The sequence below is a fragment of the Lissotriton helveticus genome, chromosome 3_1, assembly GCF_964261635.1.
Source record: "Lissotriton helveticus chromosome 3_1, aLisHel1.1, whole genome shotgun sequence".
Taxonomy (NCBI): domain Eukaryota; kingdom Metazoa; phylum Chordata; class Amphibia; order Caudata; family Salamandridae; genus Lissotriton; species Lissotriton helveticus.
In genome coordinates, this window is record NC_136061.1 from 229476508 (window position 1) to 229501652 (window position 25145).

The 25145-nt window shown below is 45.2% G+C and overlaps 1 protein-coding gene across 1 annotated transcript in view; it reads left to right on the forward strand.

Moving 5' to 3' along the window:
• Positions 1-25145, forward strand: part of ZZEF1 (zinc finger ZZ-type and EF-hand domain containing 1) — a 1627273-nt gene that overhangs the window by 410118 nt on the left and 1192010 nt on the right. Inside the window, exon 19 of the mRNA XM_078679684.1 lies at positions 19366-19525. Coding sequence (XP_078535810.1) covers positions 19366-19525 — 160 coding nt within the window. The remainder of the gene's footprint in view (positions 1-19365; positions 19526-25145) is intronic.

Below are 25145 nucleotides of genomic sequence, written 5' to 3' on the forward strand. Positions count from 1 at the left end.
GTCAAAAAGGAACAAAGGCTGCAGGCTCTGGGACGGAGACTCTCCAGGGTCGACCAGCACTTCGAGAGGTAAGTTGGGATCTTGGAGCACAGGTAGGTACCCCAAAGGGAGGCACAGGTGGCTGTGGGGCGCCGGGTGCAGGGGTGTCTTTGGGTGTCGGAAAAGCTTACCCTCGGCTGGTCGCGGCGGTGTGGCCCCTGGTTCTGAGTCTGCAGGCGTCGGCTGCTTCGTCGATGAGGGCCTTTGGGCACTGGACTTAGGGTCCCAGTCGCCGGAGGGACGTCCTCGTGGTCTTGGTTCGGTTGGGCCCGGCCCTGTGCTCGGCGGGTGCAGAATGGGCTGGTCAGGAGCTTCCTGGTTGGCACCAGGTGGGTTGTTGCAGCAGACCCTCTGCTTTTGGGAGTCCCAGTCTTCAAGAGGGTCAAGGCAGGCAGGTCCTCCGGGTGTCCCAAGGTTGCTGTCCGCAGGAGTCGCTGGGATTAGGCAGGAGCAGGTTCCAGGATCGACAGGCCGGTAGGGCTGGGGCCAAGTCAGTTGTTGTCGTCCTGTTGTTAGCAGCTGCACGGCGGGTCTTCTTCTTCTTGATCTTCTTTCTTCTTTTCGTATCTGGATCTGAGGAAGGAAGGAAAGTTCAGAGAGCCCCTAAATACTGAATTTAGGGGCGTTACAGGTAGGGCAAGGACGGGGACCAATGGGTCCCTGCCCTGGGGTAAGTACACCCCCTAGCCAGTTCCTCTCCTGTGGGAGGGGGGCAGGAGCCTAGCTGTGATTGGGCAGGGCTCCCATCTTCAAGATGGCCGGAGCCCGGGGTCGTGCTTCAACTCGTCTCCCCCACCTGAGGGGTGGGGTTGGCCCAGGCTGGCACCCCCCTTCCTGACGTCGTTTTACCTGCCATTCTTCCCGCCAGAGTGGGGGGCAGGACTGGTGGGGGCTGGTTGCTGGGTACAGCAAATGGTCTGGAGAAGCTCACAGAGGCGGCAGGCCTTTGAAGCTTCCCCCTGCCCATCCTGGGGGAGGAGACCTAGCACCTCGCCCAGGATGTGCATTGTTGCAGGCCCAGGAGAGCGGGTGCTTTCCTACCCAGGGGTCCAGAAACATGTCTGTTGTGTGGCAGCCTCTGCAGCCACTCAGCCAGACGTGGATTGTAAGTTAGGTTTTCAGGGGGCATCTCTAAGATGCCCTCTGGTGCATTTTACATCAAATCTCACACTGGCATCAGTGCGGGTTTAATGTGCTTAGAAGTTTGGTACCAAACTTGTCAGTCTTCAGTGTAGCCATTATGGTACTGTGGAGTTCGTAATGACAACCTCCCAGCACCATATACTCTTAATGGCATCACTGCTCTTACAGTGCCCAGGAATGGCCCTGGGTACTGTAGGGGCACAGGGATCATGCACCTGGGCCCACACTACTGGCATAGGGCACCCAGCAAGAGGGGTGACTGATGTATGCCAGGGCAGTGGGTTTGTGGGCATGGCATACAGGGATGTGTGCCATGTCGACTCTTTGTTTAGTTCTGTACCTAGGCACTCACCCTGCCAAAGGCAGTGTGTGGGTACCCAGGTACAGGGCCCCTAAGGGTGGCACAATAAGTGCTGCAGCCCTTTGGGGTCTTCTCTGGTCACCATGCCCTGGGTACATAGGGTACCATTTACTACGGGCTGATAGGTGGCCAGAGATTCCAATTGGGTTTTGTTTCAACACAGTTTTTAGGGAAGGAACACAGGCCCTGGATACCTGGTTGGCAGGAGCCCAGGGCACACTCATTCAAAGCACATCAGCAGTCAGTGGGGGCATACCAATGCAAGAAAGATGGCACTTTCTCACATTTAGGCCCAGATTTCTGTACTGGGGTGAATGTATGACATTGTTCTGAATTCTGTCCATCAATTGTTCTTTTTGTTTGCATTTGTCACCCCGAGTGGAACGGGTATGCCCAGACGTGGGTCCCGTGCTCTCCATGCCACTGGAGTCAAGCTGTCCTGGCTGAGGAGCGCTGAAAGCCCGAAACCGTTCCTAGGATGCTTGTTTCCAGTCCACGGAGGACCTGGCCTGGCAGTTCGGGCTATACTTTTCCCATTGGGCGCAGGGTCAGGACTGATTTGCATGTGGCTGGGGCCAACCTGGAATGGCATGGTGAGCAAAAAAACGATGGATTTAGTCCCAGATCTGTGTACCGAGGTGAATATATGAAATTGTTCTGCAGTTTGTCCATCAATTGTTCTTTTTGCATGCCGCAGCATTCCTGGTTATTTAAATTAAGATAGCTACCGTTAGCAAGCAGAGTGAACGTGGGAATGATTGCGGGCACTGGATTACCTTTCAAAACACACGCGAGGTTCGGAGCGGACAGATTACATGCTCCGTGCAATTGTATGTTTTTGCATACAAGGGAATGCCCTACTATGGAATCACAATCCTCCCAGCTAAGGTAAACTTCTGTATTTTCCCATAAACCTCGATAAGTGAAAGGCAAGGACCACAGTTCGTGTCGAAAAGCACTTCCAAGGGGTTCACGCTTCCTACAGGGTAATGTTTCATATAGTAGCTAAATTGAAACAGGGAGAAAAGTAAAGATATCACCCCATTGATTATCGAAACAGCAGAGTCAGATTCTGCTACAGAAAAAGGTAAAGGATATATGTTCGAGGCATGTGGGCTGCTGAATTCATATCTTTGCATAGATCGCCGCCTAGTGTTGGGTCCGGATGATTGCACTTTGTTGTCTTGGAAGAGTCTTCGAAGTATCACGATAGGTGACTCCTTCCTTGGACTACAGTGTGCAAGGGCATCCGCTCCATCCTTAGATTGTTTTTTTCCGCCATTGGGTTTGGATGTTATTTTCCTACACTCCATCTCGGAATCGAAACTAACTACTCCCTAAGGCCAAAAGGCCTTCGAACTCGACGGTATTGTTTTCGCTCGGTACCCCTCGACTCCATCCAGCTTTTCATCTCGATCCGGTAGTCGACTCTGTCCGTTGGGCCTTATCGACGCCACGTGCGACTTCCGTCGATGGAAAGGAGCCATTTAAAAGGTGCCCACAATGCCAATCAAAGTTCCCACATACTGACAAACACACAGTATGCAACAAGTGTTTGGCACCTGAACACAAAGAAGAGGATTGCCCGGCGTGTGCCCCATTTCGATCCAAGAAAACTATCCGGAATCGACGGGCTGCCAGGCGAGAGATGCAGAAGTCGGCACCGGAACCGGAGAATATCTTTGAGGACGACCAAAAGCTTCCCGAAGCCCCCGACTCCGATCTCGAGATCGTCACCGTTGAGGACCAATCGGACTCCGATGACCAGATCACACCGGGGCAAAAAACTGTGAGTACCCAGCCCCCCACTCCACTCAGCCCAACAAAGAAGGCACAGGTCGAAGCATCGCCGAAAGGCCTTAGCCAAGATCGAGACATTCCTTCGGAGACCCCACCTCTCGGCTCGGCTCCGAAGCACAAACAAACGCCTTCAGGTAGCCCAGGCCCAAAGAAAGTCATCGAGCCAAAAAGAGTTCTCCAGCCAAAGGTCATCGAACCAAAAAAACTGGTAGACCCGAAGGGCGCACAACCAAAAGAGGTGGTCCGACCGAAGATCATCGACCCAAAAAGTAAGGTCGTCGATCCAAAGGGTGTACAGCCTAAGAAAGCTGTCACGCCGAAAAACCATCGGCACCGAAGAGCGTCGAGCCGCAAAAACACACGGCACCAAAAGGCTTGGCACCGAATACAATCGTCGAGCCCAAAAAGCCATCGGAACCGAAGAAAATCGTCCAACCGAAAAAGGTCGTCGATCCAACTGATACAGACGAACCAGAAAAGGCTGCCGAACAGACAATAAAGACAATCGACCCAAAGAAACACCAGGCTTCGGACAAAAAACATACCGAACCAAAAAACCCGGTCGATCCAAAACCAGTCGCCGAGCCTAAAAATGCCACCTAACCAAAGAAAGACTCTAAAGCCAAAGAACGCGCCGAACCGAGAAAGGTTATCGAACCTAAAACAGCTGTCGAGCCCAAAGGAGCTCCGACACCAAAAAGCACCGAGCCACAGACTCCAAAAAAGGTTTAGAAACCTAAACCCTCTACGCCAAAGCCACGGACTGTTGAGGAAGAACTATTCCACCCAGATCCAGTGACTGAGGAGCAAGCTAAATTATATATCGATCCAGATACAGGACACGTGATAGTTTACCACCGAAAGAAGAGGCCTTTACCACAAGACACTCCTTCTCCAGTTCCTCCAAAGAAAAAAAGACTTTGGCACATCTCCCTCAAGGCCTTTCACTCCTCCTCCTTTTCTGCCTGATATGCCTTTCGTTCCTTACTCTCCCACACACTCTGATTATAATGAGGGAGAGGACATGGGGGAAGATCCTCAATACAATTATGATGACACTGGGGATCCTGATACACAAGATAACACATTGGATGACCAAAATGATCCTGACGAGCAACAGCCCAACCCAGATAATTCCCCATACCCAACAAAACCGTCACCTACAGACGACACAATCATGTTTAATCAGCTTATAGACAGGGCAGCTAAATATCACAAGGTAGATATGCACACTGACCCTATAGAGGAGGATTTTTTGTTCGACACCTTCCCCACTTCTGAGAAAAATGTTAGAACTCTTCCAATGCTTAAAGGGGTTCTCAAGCACGCGCCAGATATCTTTAAAGATCCTGCTAGGGCACGAGTGCTCAATCCAAGAATAGAGAAAAAATATAAGGCAGCACCAGCAGACCTTACTTATATAAAACAACAATTGCCTTTAGATTCTTTAGTCGTTGCAAATGTTCGTAAACAAGCCAATTCACAGACAACAGGAGATGCTCCACCTCCTGATAAAGAATCAAAAATTTTAGAAGCATCAAGGAAAAGAGTAGCTTCACAAGCTGCTAATTCTTGGAGAATCGCTAATACACAAGCTCTATTAGCGAGATATGATAGAGCACACTACGACCAGCTCGAGACTCTAATGCAACACCTACCAGAACCCTTTAAGGCGCAGGCCAACGACCTCATTCGGGAAGGCAAATTCATAACAAACGCCTCCATCAAATGGGCGCTAGACGCAGCCGATACTTCGGCCAGGTCTATCAACACCAGAGTTCTACTGCGCAGACACGCATGGTTACGCATATCTGGATTTAAGAACGAGGTGCAATCCACCATCCTCAATCAGCCAGTAAACCAAGACTTTCTGTTTGGCCCTGCAGTTGACACCATTTTAGATAAAATGAAAAAGGACACAAACTGCCAAGTTAATGGGGGCGCTTCAGTTCCAACAACACCGGGGCTCCTTTCGTTGCTCCTCATATAGAGGTGATGGAAGGGGCAGCACATCGCAAAGCTCCTCCACCTTCAAGTCAAATACCCAGAGCACTTTTAACAAAGGCTCCAATAGAGGAGGTTACAGAGGAAACAATAATAAGGGCAGAGGACGTGTAGGCAATAACACCAGAGCCTCCACTGCCACCAAACAGTGACTTCACCACACTCCCTCCAGACCACACAACACCGGTCGGAGGCAGAATCAATCAGTTCCTACCTGTCTGGAACGCAATTACCACAGACAGGTGGGTGAGACAAATTATCCAGTATGGTTATTGCCTGGAACTCACTTCTACTCCACCCAACATACCACCCAAACACCGTCCTATGTCCAAAGAACACATAACACTGTTACAGCAAGAGTTCCAATCCATGCTACAAAAGGGCGCCATAGAGCCAGTCCCTTTTCAACACCAAGGAACAGGAGTATATTCTCTATACTTCCTAATTCCCAAAAATGACGGGTCCCTCAGACCCATTTTGGACCTCAGACCAATACATACTATCAGAGCACTTCCATATGATAACCTTACAACAAGTTCTCCCACTGCTTCAGCAGGGCAAATTCCTTGCCACATTAGACCTCAAAGACGCATACTTCCACATTCCTATACACCCAGCTCACAGGAAATATCTCAGGTTCACAATACAAGGGCAACACTATCAATTCAAGGTTCTCCCCTTTGGAGTAACTACAGCTCCAAGGGTGTTCACCAAGTGCCTAGCTGTAGTGGCAGCACACTTCAGGCGGCAACACATCCACGTGTTTCCCTATCTCGACGATTGGCTCATAAAAGCCAAGTCAGACACCCAATGTGCAAGTCATACGTCTCCAACCCTCCAGCTGCTGCACAGTCTGGGTTTCTCAATAAATTACCCAAAAACTCATCTGCAACCCTCCCACATACAGCAATATCTGGGAGCTACAATAGATACATCAGTAGCAAAGGCATATCCCAATCCAGTCAGGATAGCCAACATGCAGACCCTAATCCAAAGGTTTCAGCCACAACACTCCCTACCAGCTCGAGTGTTCATGCAACTTATAGGCATGATGGCCTCCTGCATATTCATTGTCCCCCATGCCAGACTTCAAATGCGTCCATTACAAGAATGCCTAGCAAGGCAGTGGAACCAGGCTCAAGGACAACTAAAAGACCTAGTGTTGGTAGGCAGTCGCGCATACAACTCTCTGCAGTGGTGGAATCCACAAAACCTTTCTAAGGGGCGACTCTTCCAAGAGCCAGTTCCACAAGTAGTATTGACAGCAGACACATCAATACACAGTCCAGGGACTCTGGACAGCCAAACAAAAGACACTGCATATCAAACACTTAGAGTTCCTAGCAGTTTTTCTGGCACTGAAAGCGTTCCAAAACCACATATAAAACAAGGCGGTGTTGATCCGGGCGGACAACATGACAGCCATGTATAACCTCCAAAAACAGGGAGGGACTCACTCTCTACAGCTTTCTCACTTAGCGCAGAGCATATGGAGGTGGGCAGTTCCAAAGAACATCTTTCTCCTAGCACAACACTTGCCAGGGAAAGACAATCAAATAGCGGATCTGTTAAGCAGGCACAGACAACAGATACACGAATGGGAGATTCATCCTCAAGCTCTCCAACCATTCTTCCAAGAATGGGGGCATCCAGAAATAGATCTGTTTGCCACAAACGAAAACTCCAAATGCCAGTACTTTGCCGCCAGGTTCCCACATCCGTTGTCACAAGGCAATGCGATATGGATGAACTGGTCAGGCAGATTTGCGTACGCATCTCCACCAGCCCCACTGATTCCGCTAGTGGCACGCAAACTACGTCAGCAGTCTCTGACACTGATCCTGGTTGCTCCAACACGGGCCAGACAACCATGGTACACAACATTCCTAGAACTCTCCGTGGTTCCACACCAAAGACTGCGTCTATCGCCACATCTCCTAACTCAGAACCATGGAGAAATCAGGCACCCAGATCCCAATCAACTGAACCTAGCGATCTGGCTCCTGAAGTCTTACAATTTGGATATCTCAATTTGCCTCCTGATTGTATGAATATTATCAAAGAGGCAAGACAAGTCGCCCAACCACTAGAGCATGCTATGCAGCCAAATGGAAAAGATTTGTAATTTATTGCAACAATAACCAAATCAATCCATTAGACGCTTCAATACAAAACATTATCTGTTACCTGTTGCATCTTCAAAGATGCAATCTAGCATACTCTTCAATAAGAATTCATCTTGCAGCTATAGCAGCTTACCTCCAAAACAGACAACAACTGTCTCTGTTCAGAGTTCCAGCAATCAAGGCTTTCATGGAAGGGCTTAAAAGGATAATCCCTCCCAAACATCCACCTTCACCAGTCTGGAACTTAAATATAGTACTTACCAAACGTATAGGACCTCCTTTTGAACCACTCCATTCATGTGAACTGCAATTTCTAACATGGAAGGTGGCTTTTTTAATTGCCATCACTTCACTCAGACGAGTAAGTGAGTTACAGGCTTTAACTATTCAGGAACCTTACATGCAAATAAGGTGGTACTACGTACTAACCCTAAATTCATGCCAAAGGTCATTTCCACTTGTAATTGTAATTCTGAAGCTTATAAAGCGCATGGTTACACTTACCAGTGTGTCCCCGCGCTGAATAAACCGCTGAGGAACCCGTCCTGGCCTGTTCCTGTGAGGCACCCAACTCCTGGGCACCCCCCTGGTGAAGCCAGGCATCCTTAGCGATTAAGGCCGGTGTGGAGACTAAGCAAGCTATTGCCCAGAGTTGCAGTGTGGGACCCCATGATTAGAGTAGGCACCGTGCCGAGAATTATCGGGTCCGCAGACATTTGAGCTCAAGACCCTGCTGCGATGGGAATTGAACCCTGGTCCCGGGCCAGACCTCTGCATCAGGGTCTGCCGCTCTAATCAGTGAGCCATACTCCTCCACTCAGTGAGCCACACTCCTCCACTTCCCATATCAATCAGTCCATTGAACTGCCCGTTTTCTTCCAAACCCCGCAGTCAGAGCTCTTCTTACATCTAGTGTGTGTAAGGCTCTTTCAGCTACTGTTATATTATATTGACAGAACTAAACCATTCAGAAAGACAAAGCAACTGTTTGTTGCTTTCTCACCACAACATACAGGTAACCCCTTCTCTAAATCAGGAATAGCTGGATGGATAGTTAAATACATCCAAATATGCTACCACAAAGCTAAACGCACTCTAACAGTAACCCCAAGAGCACACTCCATGTGAAAAATGGGGGCATCCATGGCTTTCCTGGGAAACATTCCACTAGAAGACATCTGTAAGGCAGCCACATGGTCTACAATACACACTTTCACCAAACACTATTGTGTATATGTGCAAGCAAAGCAGCAAGCTGCTGCAGGCCAAGCTGTCCTCAAAACTCTTTTTCAAACTGCTGCAGCTGGGACAGGCGTCCCCCGCTAGAGGAGGTACTGCTATACAGTCTACGCAAAGATATGAATTCAGCAGCCCACATGCCTCGAACGGAAAATTATACTTACCAGTATGCATCTGTTCTTGGCATGTAGGGCTGCTGACATTCATATCGCCCACCCTCCTCCCCGGGGCCTGTCGCAGCTGCAGGGTTTTCTTTGCATGGCCATCTTTACTCTACTATACTCCATCTTTGCCACAATGGCGAAAAACAATCTAAGGATGGAGTGGATGGCCATGCACACTGTAGTCCAAGGGAGGAGTCACCTATCTCGTGATACTTCGAAGACTCTTCCAAGACAACAAAGTGCAATCATCCGGACCCAACACTAGGCGGCGATCTATGCAAAGATATGAATGTCAGCAGCCCTATATGCCAAGAACAGATGCATACTGGTAAGTAGCATTTTCCTTTTTCAATGTACAGAAGCGTGTAGGTTGCATCCTTCATGGACATGAATTGCTGTTTGTCTGTTAAATTTTAAAGAGAAAACAAAGTAGTTGCATTCAAATAATCCTACAGTACTTTTCCTATTTAAAGAGTTTGCAAAGTCCATGCAAATTGCAATACAGAACGCAATTGATTGTGACCATGATATAAAAGACACATCGTTTTGTACAATTAACACTAGAGCAGCAGGGGTATAGGGCAGGAAATGACTGCACTTTATCCAACGTTTATGGTCTACTTATTTTGGAGAGTTTTTTGGGTGCCAAGAACCTGAAGTCATATACCCCTAGACTCCCAAGGGCAACGCCCAAAGTTTTACAACAAAACACAATGGTTCAGCACTTCCCTACAATGAACATTCGCAGTGATAATCAAGGTAATGATTTAAGGAATCCGCTCAGTAGGTCTTAAAATTTTCTTTTATTCAAGTTCTTCATACAGAGCGTAGCCAACGCGTTTCGTCCAGAGGACTTCTTCAGGGCGAAAAATTACAGAGACTATATCAAGTATATTCCAGAGATGTATTATTTCAAAAGTTCCCAGTAGATGTGACAGTGATCACCTTATCACAAATCAAGCGAGTCACTCCTTCGAATTTAAAGATTTCTCTTAATTTGTGACCTGGAGGGATGACTTTAAATGATGCCAGTATTCACATCCAATCACTGTGGCGTCTGTGTTCGCTTGTATTCAGCAGCGTGTCACCTCAACCCCGATGTCGGCTTCGAATTGTGGATGCGGCATCCCTCCAGGTCACAAATATGTAGATATAGTCTCCGGAAGTTGAGTCAATAGAAAAACTGTCATGGTGCAAAGGACTATCCGGCAAATCGTGTAAAGACCCACTTGTGGAATATGTGTATACAGCCTCCACGTTGCACGAGGAAGCTGGAAGAACAGAAGAATGGTCAACAACAGGGTCCATCTCGATGCAAATCTCTGACAGTTTTATCGTCAGCACTGTGTTGTGGCCATACCCAAAAGAATCTAGTGCACGAATCCACTCCAACTAAAATATATTTAAATGCAGTATCTGAAGAAAAGGGACCGCAGTGATCAAGCAAAAGGACGATCAGCAATGCAAAGCGGTGTTTGTGGTGGACGTGGTACCGCAGAAGGATTGATTTGTTGACAGATGTCACAAGAAAGTACATAATTACGGGTCTGTTTATATAAACCACGCCACCAATAACGTTGCTGCAAGAAATGGTCACAGACACGCCGGCATGGGCCGAAGCCATGCCTTCGTGTGCGCTTGATTAAAGTGTGTCTGCGGTCCGCGTTGGGAATCAGCCGATCTCCAACGTCTGGTATTCTAGCAAAAGGAACTTGTTCGGGAGTTAACTAATAAGAATATTTAGAAGGGAAACCTTGAGGGTAATTGAGTCCTCCTTAGGAGCAGCTATTCCTGCCAAAATGTAATTATCTATCATAGTTTTGGATCTAGTAATGGCTGCTACAGAACACGTGGCTACTGCAGATTTGGCTGCTTCATCAGCCAAACAATTCCCAAGAGTGTGTGCTCCCACACACTGGTGGCCAAGAGTATGTATAACATATGTGAGTGGCAGACGTAGTTTAAGATCTGCTACTCGTGCCCAAAGCTTTTTATGCTTAATTGTGCTGCCTTTAGAATCTCGATAATCATTTTGAGACCAAAAGAATAAGTTGTCATTGAAAGACTGAACACTGTAATAAGAGTCGCAGACAATGAGTTGAAACATTTGGATCAGGAAACTCGAGAGCAAGAACTAGAGCACGCAGCTCAGGCAATTGTGCAGTACAGTCTCCCAGTACCCGAGTATGCACAATGGAAGATTTGAACGCACAAGCAGCTCCGTAAGCATGTTTAGAATCCTTGGCCGGTTGCGCCGAACTATTGCTGTAAATGATGCATGCCTACTCCTCCAAAGGAAGCAAAGACAGGGGATGTGGATGAACAGGTTCATACTCCAAGAACTCTTGTCTCTGAAGAGAGGGGTCAAAGATAAAGGTGTAATCCGGGGACGTCAAGGAAGTAGCCCATTGTATCCAGCGGGAATGCAAAGCCTTTGAGTTTGGCACACTAGTCTTTGTCACTGCTTCTAAAGCAGGGTAAGGTGTAAGCACCAAAATACGTTTTCCCTGTCCCAGTGCGTGTTCCTATAGGACCGCCATTTGCACAGCTGTCAAAACTTTTTCAACAGTTGAAAACCTCATCTCGGCCGAAGTGTACAAATGTGATTTGTATGCGATAGGTACTGTGTCTCCTTCATTGTATGTCAAGTAAGTGAAACCCACTGCGCCTGGCACAATTCGTATCACCAGGTTAGTGTGGTTACCACGCATCAACATGTACTTAGATTCAAGCAAATCAGATTGCAAAGAAAGTAAAATAGCGGAATGTTCTGGTAACCAGCTGGCTTTTGAAAATGTAGGTTGTATCAAGACATGAAGCGGCTTGGTACGCTGGGCATATTCTGGAATATAAGAATGCCCGAAATTCAAAAATCCCAGCAAAGACTGAAGTTTTTTCAGGGTAGTTGGAGACTGCAAACTTGCGCATTGCTCCAGAAAGTGGGAAGTCAAGCCCCGACCTACATTGTTGAGCTCATAGCCCAAAAAGAGCACCGCATAACTCGCGGTGTGGGATTGGGCAATATTGAATTTGTAGCCGTAGTACGCAAATTCCAGAATTATGCAGTCAACACAGCACAGATTCGGCCATAATTCGTCGTCTGTGAGATAGATATCATCCACATACGAGTGTGCATCTGGGTCTATGCTGTCCAATAGAGAGACAACACGTGCGGCGAAAACCCTAAGGCAATTTTTATACCCAATAGGCAAACGCCGGTATTTTTTCTGTTTTCCACCGGCCCTGAATGCGGTCCATTGACTACAATCAGGGGACAGGTTTTGGCTATAAAAACCATTGGAAATATCAAGTGTTTTATATTTTTTATGAACTATGCTGTCTAATAAAGCAGAGCTATGGGTATTCTGTACCGCAATGGTCCTACAATGAGTATTCAAATGCCGATAATCAAAAACTATGCGGTAAGACCCATCGGATTTAGATACAGTAAAAAGTGGATTATTCATTGGTAACACACATGTTTCAATCACTCCTTGACACTCCACTGGGCGAGGATATCAGCAACGGGACCTTTGGCTTCCCGCTGTATGGGATATTGGGGTTGTGGTTGAGGCATAGATCGCAATGGAATATCATGTGGCGGTGAATCTTTATCCCTGCCAACTTGATTACGGTACAGTGCCGGTGCCAGAACAAAAGCCCACTCAGCTGCAAAAGCCTCTGCATGCTCTTTAGGGACGTAATGCGTAAAACTCAGAAGTATCATGTCCTCCCCGCCTATCAGTGTACAGGAGCACTGCTTCTCAATTTTCTGGATCTAGTCTGGTGCCTGGGTGATATTCTAAGTTGAGGAATTGGCAGTTGGACAGAGTAACCACCAGAATGAGCATTACTGAAGTTAAGTAACTTATTCATTACTTACACTAACGCATACATTCTTTCTCCCATTTACACACACTATGACTCACTCTTTTTTATTGGAACATACCCTTTGATCGCAGCCATAGGCATTCCATTGTATACTACAATTCTATCATTACAATTGTCACTTGTTACTTAATATAATGAAGAAATATATTACTAATACTATATGGATAATATGATTTCAGAATTGGGTTGGGTTATAGATAAGAGGGTAAGGTTGAGCGAACGAGGTTAAGACTTAAGTTTAATGGTTATGTGTAAGGGGTTAAGATTTAGGGGTTATGAATATGGTTAAAAGTAAGTGGTTAAAGGTAAGGGGCAAGAGGTTAAGAGTACCTGTAAGGGGTAAGTGCTATTAGGTTAGTGTAGGGGTAAGTGGTAAGTATATAATAGTAAGGAGTTAAAGGGTTGGATTTCAGCAGATTAAAATAGTTAAGCAGTTTTGATTCCAAAAAAAGTGCTACTTTTTGACTAGTTATCGCATGGAATGGTTCGAGGTGATCTGTCAACTGGGGTTGAGAAAAAAAGGGGTTCCCAGAACTCGTTTCCCCTATTAATTTTTCTGTGGACACTTCAGACACAGCTACAGCTCAAACCGCTGAAAGGATTTGCATCAAATTTGGCAGAAAGATGGAACTCGGCAAAGTAAGAATGTTTTTGTGATTTGGTGCAAAATGGGTCAGTATCCCTGACAAATCTCAGCTGAGATCTTATTGGCTGTCACCATGATCAACCAGGATATGGCGTTATCCATCTTAAGCCTCTGGACTCAGCCAGAACCAGAAAAAAAGGTTAAAAAAAAGACATATGATTGCAGGGTAGTGATATCTTGCTATTGGTGGCGCACAAAACGTTTAAATAATAAAATAAAATAAATTGCAGTGAATTCGCGGAGGATCCACGAATCTGTGGCAACATTTTTTTTAAAGGAGTGCTTTTTATGTGCAAATTATTTATATAGGGGTGTGTGTTAGGCCCCAGGAACCCAGTCTCCCGGGGCTGATGTGAAAATGAGGGGCATCGCCCTTGAGTCAAATTCTGTTCAAAGAAGGAAAAAATAGTGAAGACATGGCCTTTTTGCCCTATCTCCCCAGACTAAAAAGGCCCTGGGGCTGAATTCTACAAAACGATGGCCAGGAAACACATATTTCTTCTGCCTGGCAGGAGTATTGCTTGCTCCCGAAGCATGCAGGGGAACCTGGGACTCCACCTGCGTCTGCCAACTTGGTGGGTGCCTTGTTTAATGGAATTTGGCACCTGGGGGAATGGGTCCTCACGGCCTATTAAGGCTCTCCGAGGGAGGGGTGGTCACGCTCCCTCCTACCTTATATTTGAGTAATGGCCAGAGGGGATGGGGTCCCCGGGTGGCGGGCCACTATTGGCTAGGGGAGGGAAGCCGTGCGCCCCATCCCCTTTACAAATATATTTTGGCCTTGGGGGTGATGTTAACCCTGGGGCTTGAAATGCCTCGGGGAGGGGGTCTGCGTGCCATTTACCCTTAAAAAAAAAAGTCTTGGAGGAGGGGGTCCCCGCGACCCGAAGTGGCTTGGGGAGACTGTATATGAACGAGCATATGAGTGAGGTCGTAATATTGATGTTCCATTCGAGGATGTAACATTCTATTTGAGTCTTTACTTGGCCCCTTGAGGGATGACTCGTTTTCCTCTCATACATTCTGTTTAAGAATTACGAAACAGCCCTTCCACTAGGAAAGTATGGTTCTATAATGCTGAATACACCAGTGTTAATGTTTTCATCATCCGGGCTCTGCACTTACCATTGATTTTGCTTGATTTTTCTTTGTTTTTGATGTTACTGAGAACAGGTCTCCACATAGTTTCATCAATGCTCCGGATGTTTAGATAGTCAACCGTGGTATTGATTTACTTCTAAAAGTGAAATAAAGGCAGTGTTGAATTGAAAAATATAACTAACGTTCAGGGCTACGTTTGCAGAGCTAATTTCTTAAAACCGCTAGAAAAGCATCTGATTAAGTGTGTTGAACATGTGTTTGCTTTTAAAAAATAGATCTCTAATTTTATCAGCGACTGACTTTGTGATAAGATACATACTTGGGTGATATATTTGCATTCTTGCAGCAGTGCATGCGCTCTACCGCAAACCGAAGTACAAAACAATACCACAGCATTGTGTAAAATGCAGTTGTAAGTAAGACAAATTTGAAATGTATTATACTGTTCCTCAGTGACAGGAAATGCAACTATGCGAACCCTTCTTTAAGGTTTAATACACAGAGGAATTATTTTGAGGTGCCCTGGAGCCGAGTGTTACCTTCATACTCTAGGCCATTTTGGTGATGCCAAAATGCTTTGGATTGTTTAATTAAGTGGTAAAATAAGTTTTCATGTCGTTTTCAATGGAGTAGATTTAAAGATATCCTTTCCGCCTCGTTGTTGCAACAGCAATTTAAAAATATGTATCAGCAAAAACACTTCTGTATAAATACGTAAAACAGTTCCTGAAGCTTCATATTTTCTGCATACATTGACTTTAACTGTGAAAAGCTTATATTACTGTCCGTTTTGTGTCTGTGAGGTAGTTCCTTTGGGGTATAGGGTCTTGGGCTGCACTATTGCGGTGTGTCACAAGCGACAGACAAGATATTTCTTTAAAGACACAATAGCTTATGATACCTGTGTATGGCTGACTAGGAGCTACTTTCACCTCTTGAGTTTCACCAATGATAGTTTTGCCTGAGCATTTGAGGCTGTGCTTCGGCATATTTTGGATGGTTGCATTTGGCCGTTTGTGGGTGCCATTGAGAAGTTCATGCGAACATTGCTCATTTAGATATCACACGAAAGGTAAGATAAAGCGAGGGGCATCAAGCCTGTCCTGCGGTCTGCTTAACTGTAGATCAATGTGTAAACACAAACTAGACATCTATGATCTACTCACAGATAAAAAGCTTGACCTCTTATTCCTCACGGAGACTTGGCTGGTCGCCGATTCCGAACCAGAAATCATTGAGGCTCTTCCCCTGGGGTATATGATTGTTAGGCTGGATAGGATATCTGGCAGAGGTCGTGGGATAGCCATTGTTTTTAAACACCCTCTAAGCTGCCAAATGGAACCTATGGTCATAGCTGATAGTGAGGTAGGTGCATTTACAATTGGGGTCAGTCCGCACCTTACAGTGAAAGGACTTCTGGTCTATAGACCTCCTGGCCCATATGCACGTTTGTCCCCAGCCTGCTCGAAGGCATGATGGATTCCGCTCTATGGAAAGATAAATTCCTACTATTGGGGGACCTTAATATTCACTTGTAAAATCCCCTTGATAGGGGGGCTGTAGATTTACGTCAGGAACTACAGTCATTGCAATTAAACTTGAATTCCTTGGCCCCTACCCATGGCATGGCCATCTATTGGATCCAGTATTTGCCAATTGGGGGAAAGTTGAAGTGAGTACTCCTATCCCTATTCCCTGTCCGACCACTTCTTTGTACCCTTTATGGTAAAGACTCCTCAAACTAGAGCCCCTGAACAACCTGTACTCAACCACCCGTGTCGCTGGCTTCTCACAGCTGAAGTTTAATGAAGCTTTGACTAAAAGGGGACAGCCGGGGGGTACTGATGTTGAATCTGCTTGCTGTAATTTAGAAAGACACACAAAAGAAGCCCTTGACAGCGTAGCTCCACTACGTCTGAACAAAACAGTGAATAGACCACAGAAATCTACACCTTGGTATAACGATGATTTGCACCTAGCTAGGTCAGAGTACAAACGGCTAGAGAGGCAGTGGAGGATAGCTTTTCTTAGTCAGGCAAAACTGGAATACCATAAAAAGCGGAGAAACTATCATGGCCTTATTAGACGGGCCAAAGCCACCTACAATGCTGAGAGAATTGGGGCGGCGGGAAATTCCACGAAGGAATTATTCAAGATCTATAAGGAGATTTCCTCACTTACATCGTCTACCGTTCCCACAGAAAGTTCTGGGGAATCCTGCGATCGCATTGCGGGTTTCTTCTCAGAAAAAGTTGGAAAAATATACTCTTCCTTCCCAGGAGAAAAAAAAGCAGGTGCAGAGTTTGTGGAACCGATTGGTGGTGTTTAGGGAAATCAGAGGTTGGATAGTTTTATCACCTCTCCCCCTGAGTCGCTCTGCAGAATCTGCAGTTCTATAAAGTCCGGCTCACCCAGGGATCCTGCCTCACCAAAACTGCTTGAGGAGAGTATTGCCACGCTTGAGCCGTATATCAGGCATCTTTTAGATGTATCATTTAGTATGCACACGGTGCCTGATAGCTGGAAGCAGGCTGTGGTACTGCCACTTCAGAAGAAGCCTAACATCAGCATCGAGAAACTGGATAACCTCCGACCTATCTCGCTGCTACCTTACTTGGCGTAAGTGGCCGAGAAGGCTGTAAACCTACAACTTATGGTCAATGTGGAAGAAGCTAATCTTCTTCATCCTGCACAGTTTGGTTTCCGGTCACTCCACTCTACGGAGTCGGCTCTACTTATGGCCACTGAGGCCATTAGGCCGGGAGCTGATGAGGGGCAGACAATGGCCTTCATTCTTCTGGACCTGAGCGCCGCCTTTGACACTGTAGCACATTACAACTTGCTGCAGTGTCTGAATAAGGGCGGTGTCTCAGGCGCGGCGCTGAAATGGATACAATCATTTTTAACGGATCGTAGTTTCCAGGTAAGACAGGGTCCCACTACTCTATGGCTGTGAAACTGGATCAGGGTGTGCCGCAGGGCTCTGCCCTGAGCCCCTCCTTATTTAATTTATATGTATCCCCAGTGGCGAATATTTTGGAGGGCTTTGGAATCCAGATCGTGTCATATGCCGATGACATGCAGCTGGTGAGCTCGCTATCACGGGCGCCGGATCAGGCTGCCTCCAACTTCAGAGCATGCATGCAGGAACTTGCCTCCTGGATGGCCAACAACTGCCTGAAGTTGAACGGTAGCAAGACAGAGGTGCTCGTGCTTGGGGAGGGAGGGCCATCTGTGTGGTCATCGGCATGGTGGCCATCCTGCTTAGGCCCAGCCTCGACGCCATGCGCCCAGGCTAAGAACCTGGGTGTATGGGTAGATTCGGATCTTACATTTGAACATCAAATCAGACGTGTGGTGGGGACGTGTTTTGGCGTCCTCAAAGGTCTGCGTAAAACGATGGATCTTCTTCCTATAGAAGCTAGGAGGACGCTGGTGCATGCTCTTGTCACCTCACGGTTAGATTACGGTAACATACTGTATCTAGGGGCGACGGTCAAGAGTCTTGACCGGCTTCAGGTGTTACAGAATGCGGCTGACCGGCTGGTCCTTAGGCTTCCAAGAAGGGCCGCGTCTAAAAGGGCCTTGGACGCTTTTCACTGGCTTCCTGTCAGGAAGAGAATTGTGTTTAAGGCCCTTTGTACGTGTCACCGCATTACTCAATGCACTGGGCCGAGGTATCTGCAGAATCTCATCACTGTCTACAGGCCCGTCCGGTCCCTTACATCTACTGGGACTGGCCTGATGGTGATTCCAAAAGTCAAGAGAGCCCGAATGGGTGGCAGATCATTCCGGCTCTTGGTGGCCAGGAGCTGGAATGAACTCCCTCTTGAGCTTCGGTTAGAACCTTCTGAGACCAGGTTCAGAAGAGAGCTTAAAACATACTTGTTCCTTCACTAATGGGCCTGGGCATGGGTTGGGTACCGGGGCTCTAGGATCATCCCACTTACTACAGCGCGGGGACACGCCGGTGGGCGTAACCAGGCGCTTTACAAGCTCCCTAATAATAATAATACAGTATATTTTGACTCTACATGGGTACATGCTTTCTATGCCTGTTATACATCAAGGTAGTTCCATTTGCATATCAAGGCAATAACCTAGTTATCATGTGGATGATAACTAAAAGGGTGTTAATCTGCTATTTACACATTGCAAAATAATTTCTTAGGCACATAAGTGATCTACATTAACTAAGGTGATGCCTTGATCTGCAGGGTGCAGCAAAGAATGAAGTGATGGCTGAAATGCTTGAATTAGTCTCAGCTACTGACCTCTGCTCAGGCCTCATCCCAGTCTATCGTTTTTTCACCAACCATTCACCTCCGATTCGATGAAGCCATATGCAAATCAGCCTTGGACTTGCTCAAATAAGAACAGTTCATCCTGAACTGCCAAGTCGGGTCCTCTCCATATTGGAACACAAGCAACCAAAGTTCAGGTTCAGTCTGGAATGAGGCCTAAGTGATCGCCAGTGGCTGAGATTAATTCAAGCATTCCTTCCTCTCCTTGTTGTTTTTGATCTGCAGTGTATCACCTTAATAGTCCAGGGTCTCAACCATCCAATGGCTGCTGTTGTTACAATACGTGATATCACTTAATAAAAAAAAAACTGCAATGTTATTTAGGGCAAAGATTACAAGATCACACATCATTTGAAGTCTTTAGGTTCAGAGGTCATGATGCTCATAAGAAAGTTAGGTCTACAACATCTCTTTTAATTCTATATCTATCACTTACATCCTCTGAGGTTCTATTTCTTTTACTTGATGGAATACTTTTAAGCGAGTAGCTGTAGTTTCTAACACCTCAGATGATACTAATTTTGCATTTCTTCTATTTGGTCTACAGTGTAAAATGATGATGACAAATGTTGCTCAAAAGGAATCTGCTTCAGTTATGTTTTCCTTATTCTGGGCAGTGCAAGGGAGCCTACTTTCATGGTGCTACTTGCAACTTAAAACGAGTGAATCCACTAACCAGCATCTGGCCAGAGAAATTCTTGTAAAATGTAAGTGCTACAGGTAAACAGAGTCTACTTTTAGAGAATTATTTGTATGTTTGCATATTTCTCTATGGAAACGTCATTATACATGTTTTGTGATCTTTAAGTGAATATTTCGAATGTAGCATTGTTACAATTTTCAAACATTTTTAATATTCTATCTTTTGGGCTCTTGGGGAAAAATAACAACACTCTGGAGTAAATACAGAAGGTACTAATGTTATGAAAAGGAAAACGCAACTATTGAATATTTGTTAAGTCTACTGGCTCTAGAGAATAATTCGATTAAATTAACAGGAGAAAAGAACTCAAGGAGACTTGTGGTCAAACAACCCAGAAGAGACAACATTTGTTTCACGTCCTTGCTAAAGTTACTGTCTGCAGCGCAGTGGATGGCATTACTGTATATTCAGGCTTTATTTCTTAGCTGCCTTCCTCCCCTTCTGGTTGAGGCTTTCCCCATCGTTGACAGTGCTCCTTTCAACAGTCAACCCTATGACAACATAAACATCAGAATTTCCTTGTCATGGGAGATGTTCTCTCCATCATCATCGGGGCCTTATTTGTTGATCTCTACATTTTCATAGTTACGTACAAAGATGTATTCCTTGCCATCATGAATGTTGTTGATATTTGAACCATAATCTGAGTTTAGTAACTGAAGACCTACGGCTGAGCATTCTGGAAAGTCCACTGAAAGAGGGGATAACTAAACCAAGCACCCTGGAAGAGGCAGCTTTATTTGTATTCAGCCATTTTTGACCTTTGCATACAAATACATAAATTAGATAGGGATGAGGAAAGAGAAGAAGGTGTAAGTCAAGTAAATCAAATGAGAATTAGAGGGACAGAAAACATAAAGGAAAGTATAGCGTGGGAGTTAAAAATATATCAATGAAACATTATCATGATTCAATTCTACACGACAAGCTCTGTTATAAGAGGGCATGGGTTTTTCAGTGGTTGTAGCGCCTATGTCAAACAATTTAATTGAAGATCATATGTTGCTCTCTAGGGACTTAAAAAGTAATTGGAGCTTTTCAAGCATTATTCTTTTTTTTATTGTTTTAACTGTTTTTATTAAACAAAAAGGTTTTGTCATTGCTTACAATTAAGCATTGGTTGCAGCAGTATCACATAGTTTAAAGTTTAGTAATTACATAGCATTTGATGGTACATATGGCAGGATAAGAGGCTCACTGATCATACATATCGAGGCGATAATGGTTCGTCTAGGGTGGGGACAAGTGGGGGTTCACAGACATTGCCACAATGCACATTCCAATTAGTCCAAACTGCTATCCATTTTCGGGGGCAGCCACATATTACATATACAATCTTTCACTTACCATACACCAGTCCATATCTGCCTTCCAGGCTCCTAGCGTTGGTGGTGCCGCCGCTCCCCACAGACGGTAATGTTCCGTTTAGCCACCATTTGGCCAAGAGTCGCCCAAAGTTTGCTCTTGGTGTTAAGGTCCGTGGGCTTCCCCACATTTAGGTGGTATCCCTTGGCTTCCGGTCGAATTACCACTCCCCAGACAGCACTCATACATTTGCGTACTTTTTTCCTGTAGTCTTGAATCAGCGCACACTCCCAAATAATATGCATAAAGGAGCCCTCTAAGCCACATTGTCTCTTACACAATCCTTCTTCAACCCAACTCATCAATACCCGCCTTGAGCCAGAGATGTAGATTCAGTGTAAAATTTTCAACTGGCAAGCCTCAGTTTGGATGAGATAGAAACCTCCCTAGGAGAGGACAGTGTTTCCTGCCATTTCGTCATCTAACTCGAGGCCGTCCCGCCCCCATCTTTCCCTCAGTGATATTAAGGGGTCCGGAGTGTTGTGAATGAGCTTTTTGTACGTGAGGGAGATGACTTTGTCCGGCAAGTACCCATCCATCAATCTATCCTCAAGAGTAGAGGACCAGTCAAGTATTATTCTTACTGCTTACAGGTCTACTTTGTGCATTTCTTGTTCTTTCCCATCTAGCCATAGCAGAGTTGATTAAAGGGAACAAATGTAAAGATAGATACAGCTAGTGCTTTTTGACCCTTGAGTCCATCGTACTGGTGTCAGCCTTCGAACCGTGAATAAAAGTTGTCCACTGACATACTAATAGGAATTCATACTATACTTCTGAGCCCTTCAGCTTTGCAGCCCACTGGTATGCAACAACACTGGTCCTAAATTTCGAGCCCTCCGGTTGTACCTCATAGTGCCAGATGATGAGAGTAGACATATTTACCCTTATTCAACAGCACACAATGTCAGTGAGAGAAACAGAAAGAGTGGTAGGACAGTGAGGTTTCCACTACACACCAGTGACAAAGCCAGTATCCCAAGATGCATCCCTCACTTCTGCATACCCACCCAAAGTGGCAGTAAGTTATAAAGCATGGGCACTTCCTTGACTTCAACCCACAGCTAGATGAAAGCAAACATGAAACAGAGTGAGGACATACAACCACCTATAGAGCATTTAGTACAAAAGCACAAAGTACACACTACACAAACATTCTCGGGAATAGAGCACAAACGAACTTCCTGTACAACATATAAATTGGTTGAACCCAAGGGTGATGATTCCTAGCTCCCCTTATTAGCCCTCATCTTTTGGAGCAATTCATCACTGCACCTTAAAACTCCAAACAGCGCCAAGGATTTGAATTATCATGGTAGTTCTGATAGCCTCACCCTTCGAGCCCTCCTTGTTTTGCAACATTTTACCTATATTAATGAGTCCCTAATCTCAGTGGCATTCACCAGAAAGCTGTTCCTGCTTATCTTGATGAGATCATCCTGATTTAGCAGACATCCAGTATCAAACCAGCATTAATGAAAAGAAGGTCTTCTGTGGAGAATAACTAAACAACAATTTGAGGCAAGTTAATAGAGGTAAGCTGTTGTAATTCTAAGAAGCTTTAGGGACTCACCCAGAAGAGGCAGTACCAAGCAGATTCTGATCGTCTCTGTTCGACTTTGATGTAAGCTGATAATACTGGACATTCATTGTTGTAATTAAACAGTTGGATAGCTGCAAAAAGGTGTGAATTAACACCTTATTGCAGGATAGACACCATGCACATGTAGCTGGCTGTTACACTACTTGACACATTGTAGGGCAATAGATGAAACACCAGACACAGAGGGCTGCGGTGGTTCAAAAGAGAGAGCATACATTTTGGGTATTATTAACAAATTATATCTCAACGCACTTCATATCACCAGCATAACCTACACTCTGCTGAGGGATCCTCAAAGGTGCTATTGTTTGTTTTTCTCCTGTTCCACTTTCCGAGTTTCTGCACAACCTGTTTGAACTCACAATTGGTGGTACCATAGATTAAGGATTAGGGTTGCCTGAATGAGTTTTACCCAATATTGTGATGGATATTCTCTTAGATTTGTTTGTCCATGTTACTGGGAATAAAAGTTTGCACAGTCCTAATTCCAGTATCTTTGAATTTCCTGATATACTTCTGGTACTAATGGTAATAAAAATCATTGTACCTACAATATTTGTTCTTGGTAATCTTCCTGGCATTCATAGATTTCCCACTCATCTTCAGTATGATTGGGGATGGTGGGGTGGTCTCCTGTTACAGTTGAGTTATTGTGTTGATTTACTGTTAATGAGAAGGTTTATTTTATAGAACTGTTCTGATGGGCCTCATCAGAGTATAACTAATTGTCATGCATGCTTTCATAGAGCGCAATTAGTGTGTATAACTGGATTCTAACATTGTAGTTCACTGCTGTGATGATGCTAGCCTGTTTGTTCTGCATATTCTTAGACCTCATCATCAGACCTATGAGCTAAACCATACTCCAAAGTTTCTCCAGACTTGGATCTTTCATAGATTCACATCCTTGAATCATTTCCCGTCACCAAAGTGGAAGTTCCACAGTACTATAATAAAGCAATATGTACCACTACAATAGACAGAATGACAATAAACCATATGTTCTATAGCCTATATTTCCTTATTCTTTTTTTAAAGGACCAAACTCTAAACATTAGCTAATCAGGGGCCAGCACCCTCTAGAACACTCCACAGAGAGGCTAAGGCCTTCAGATTTTCTACTGCAGTGTGTAGGGAGTCCCCTACGAGCTCTGCTCAAATTTCTTTCTCTCAAATGTTTATCTAAGGAATTGAACTAAAAGAAGAATTATTTCTTTCAATACCTGCATATCTTGACAGGACATCATGTCCCAACTTCTTAAACAAGCATTGGTAATGCATCGGTTTCTCCTATGTGAAGAATAATAAAATAAAATAATATACTAATGGAAAGCCAGGACGGAGACGGGACGGGATGTAAGCCTCTTTTAATTTTATATGAAAACAGTAGATTTCACAAGCACAGCGCAAGAAACCTAACGGATTAGGTCTGGTGCTGCCCATTATCTGCCTATAATTCCTGCTCTAAGTTTGGAGCTTTGGAGCATGGTGGTTTTAAGACTGCCAGTACTAAAACAGTATCAAGATGAGGCGCTTAAATGGAATGCTTTTTGATTTCTAATGAAATATTAGGCACACTTTTGGGCAAATGCGACAACTCCTCTTGGAGTGCATGGTTTCCATTTACCACACCATCTAACTCTGATGTTTTGTATCTTGAGTCCCTGCCCCCTCCTCCAGTCTCTTTATCTTGGCTTTCTCCCATACCTGCAAGCCTTGAACCTTTGTCACTTTGATATAAGTTGATTCCCGACACTGTCACTCTGGCTGTAAACCTCACTCACTTTGCCGCAGGACTCGTCGGCGTTGATACTGTCGACGATGCAGCTAGCAATGCTCCTGTTGACCAGGATACCTTCGACACTCCCGTCGACGATAGGCTCGTCGTTGATGCTGATAGTCGACATTGACTCAGTTGATGATGGCATCGAAAATAATACCTTCAGTGACCATACCATCGACGATACCGGCGATGACAAAGTTACTGTCGACGAAGAAATCTTCATTGTGGAGGCTTTCAACACTTGCAGAAATGAAATTTCCATCTTAGTCTTGGATTCTGGTAAAAGTAAACTCATCTACAACAATTCTTCCAGTACATACGTCTTCTAGTAAGGTCTAACCATATACTCTTGACAACCTGCTAGAGGAGTATGCTGATGATGATGGTACCGTTGGAGTAGCTAGCAGTCCTTCCCAACTCCATGTCAAATTTCAGGATTTTGAAAATGGCAAAGACCACTATCAGGACTATTACTCTGCAAGAGAGCACTCAGAACCTTACCAACAACAACATTCTATCCCAATTTCTGTCTATGGTAACAAAATTGCAAAGTATGCTCCAGGACTATTATCAGAGATTTCTACCAACTGTGCCTGCCACTCAAACGTTAAGACCTGTACAGTTAATCCAAACTCCAACACCACTACCGCCACTATCACAATTGTTGGAGACACCTATCATATCGCAATCACAATTCACACAGGTTCTAGCTCAACCCACAGCTAACCATCCTCAGTCTATGGATGACGAAAGGGAAGAGTGAGAAATCTAGGACACAGTATCGTGCCCAATGAATGGGATTTTCTTATTCCTATGTCATCCCTACCTCCAGCTACTCCAGTAGACTCGCCCCAGACGACATCAGCGTTTTTC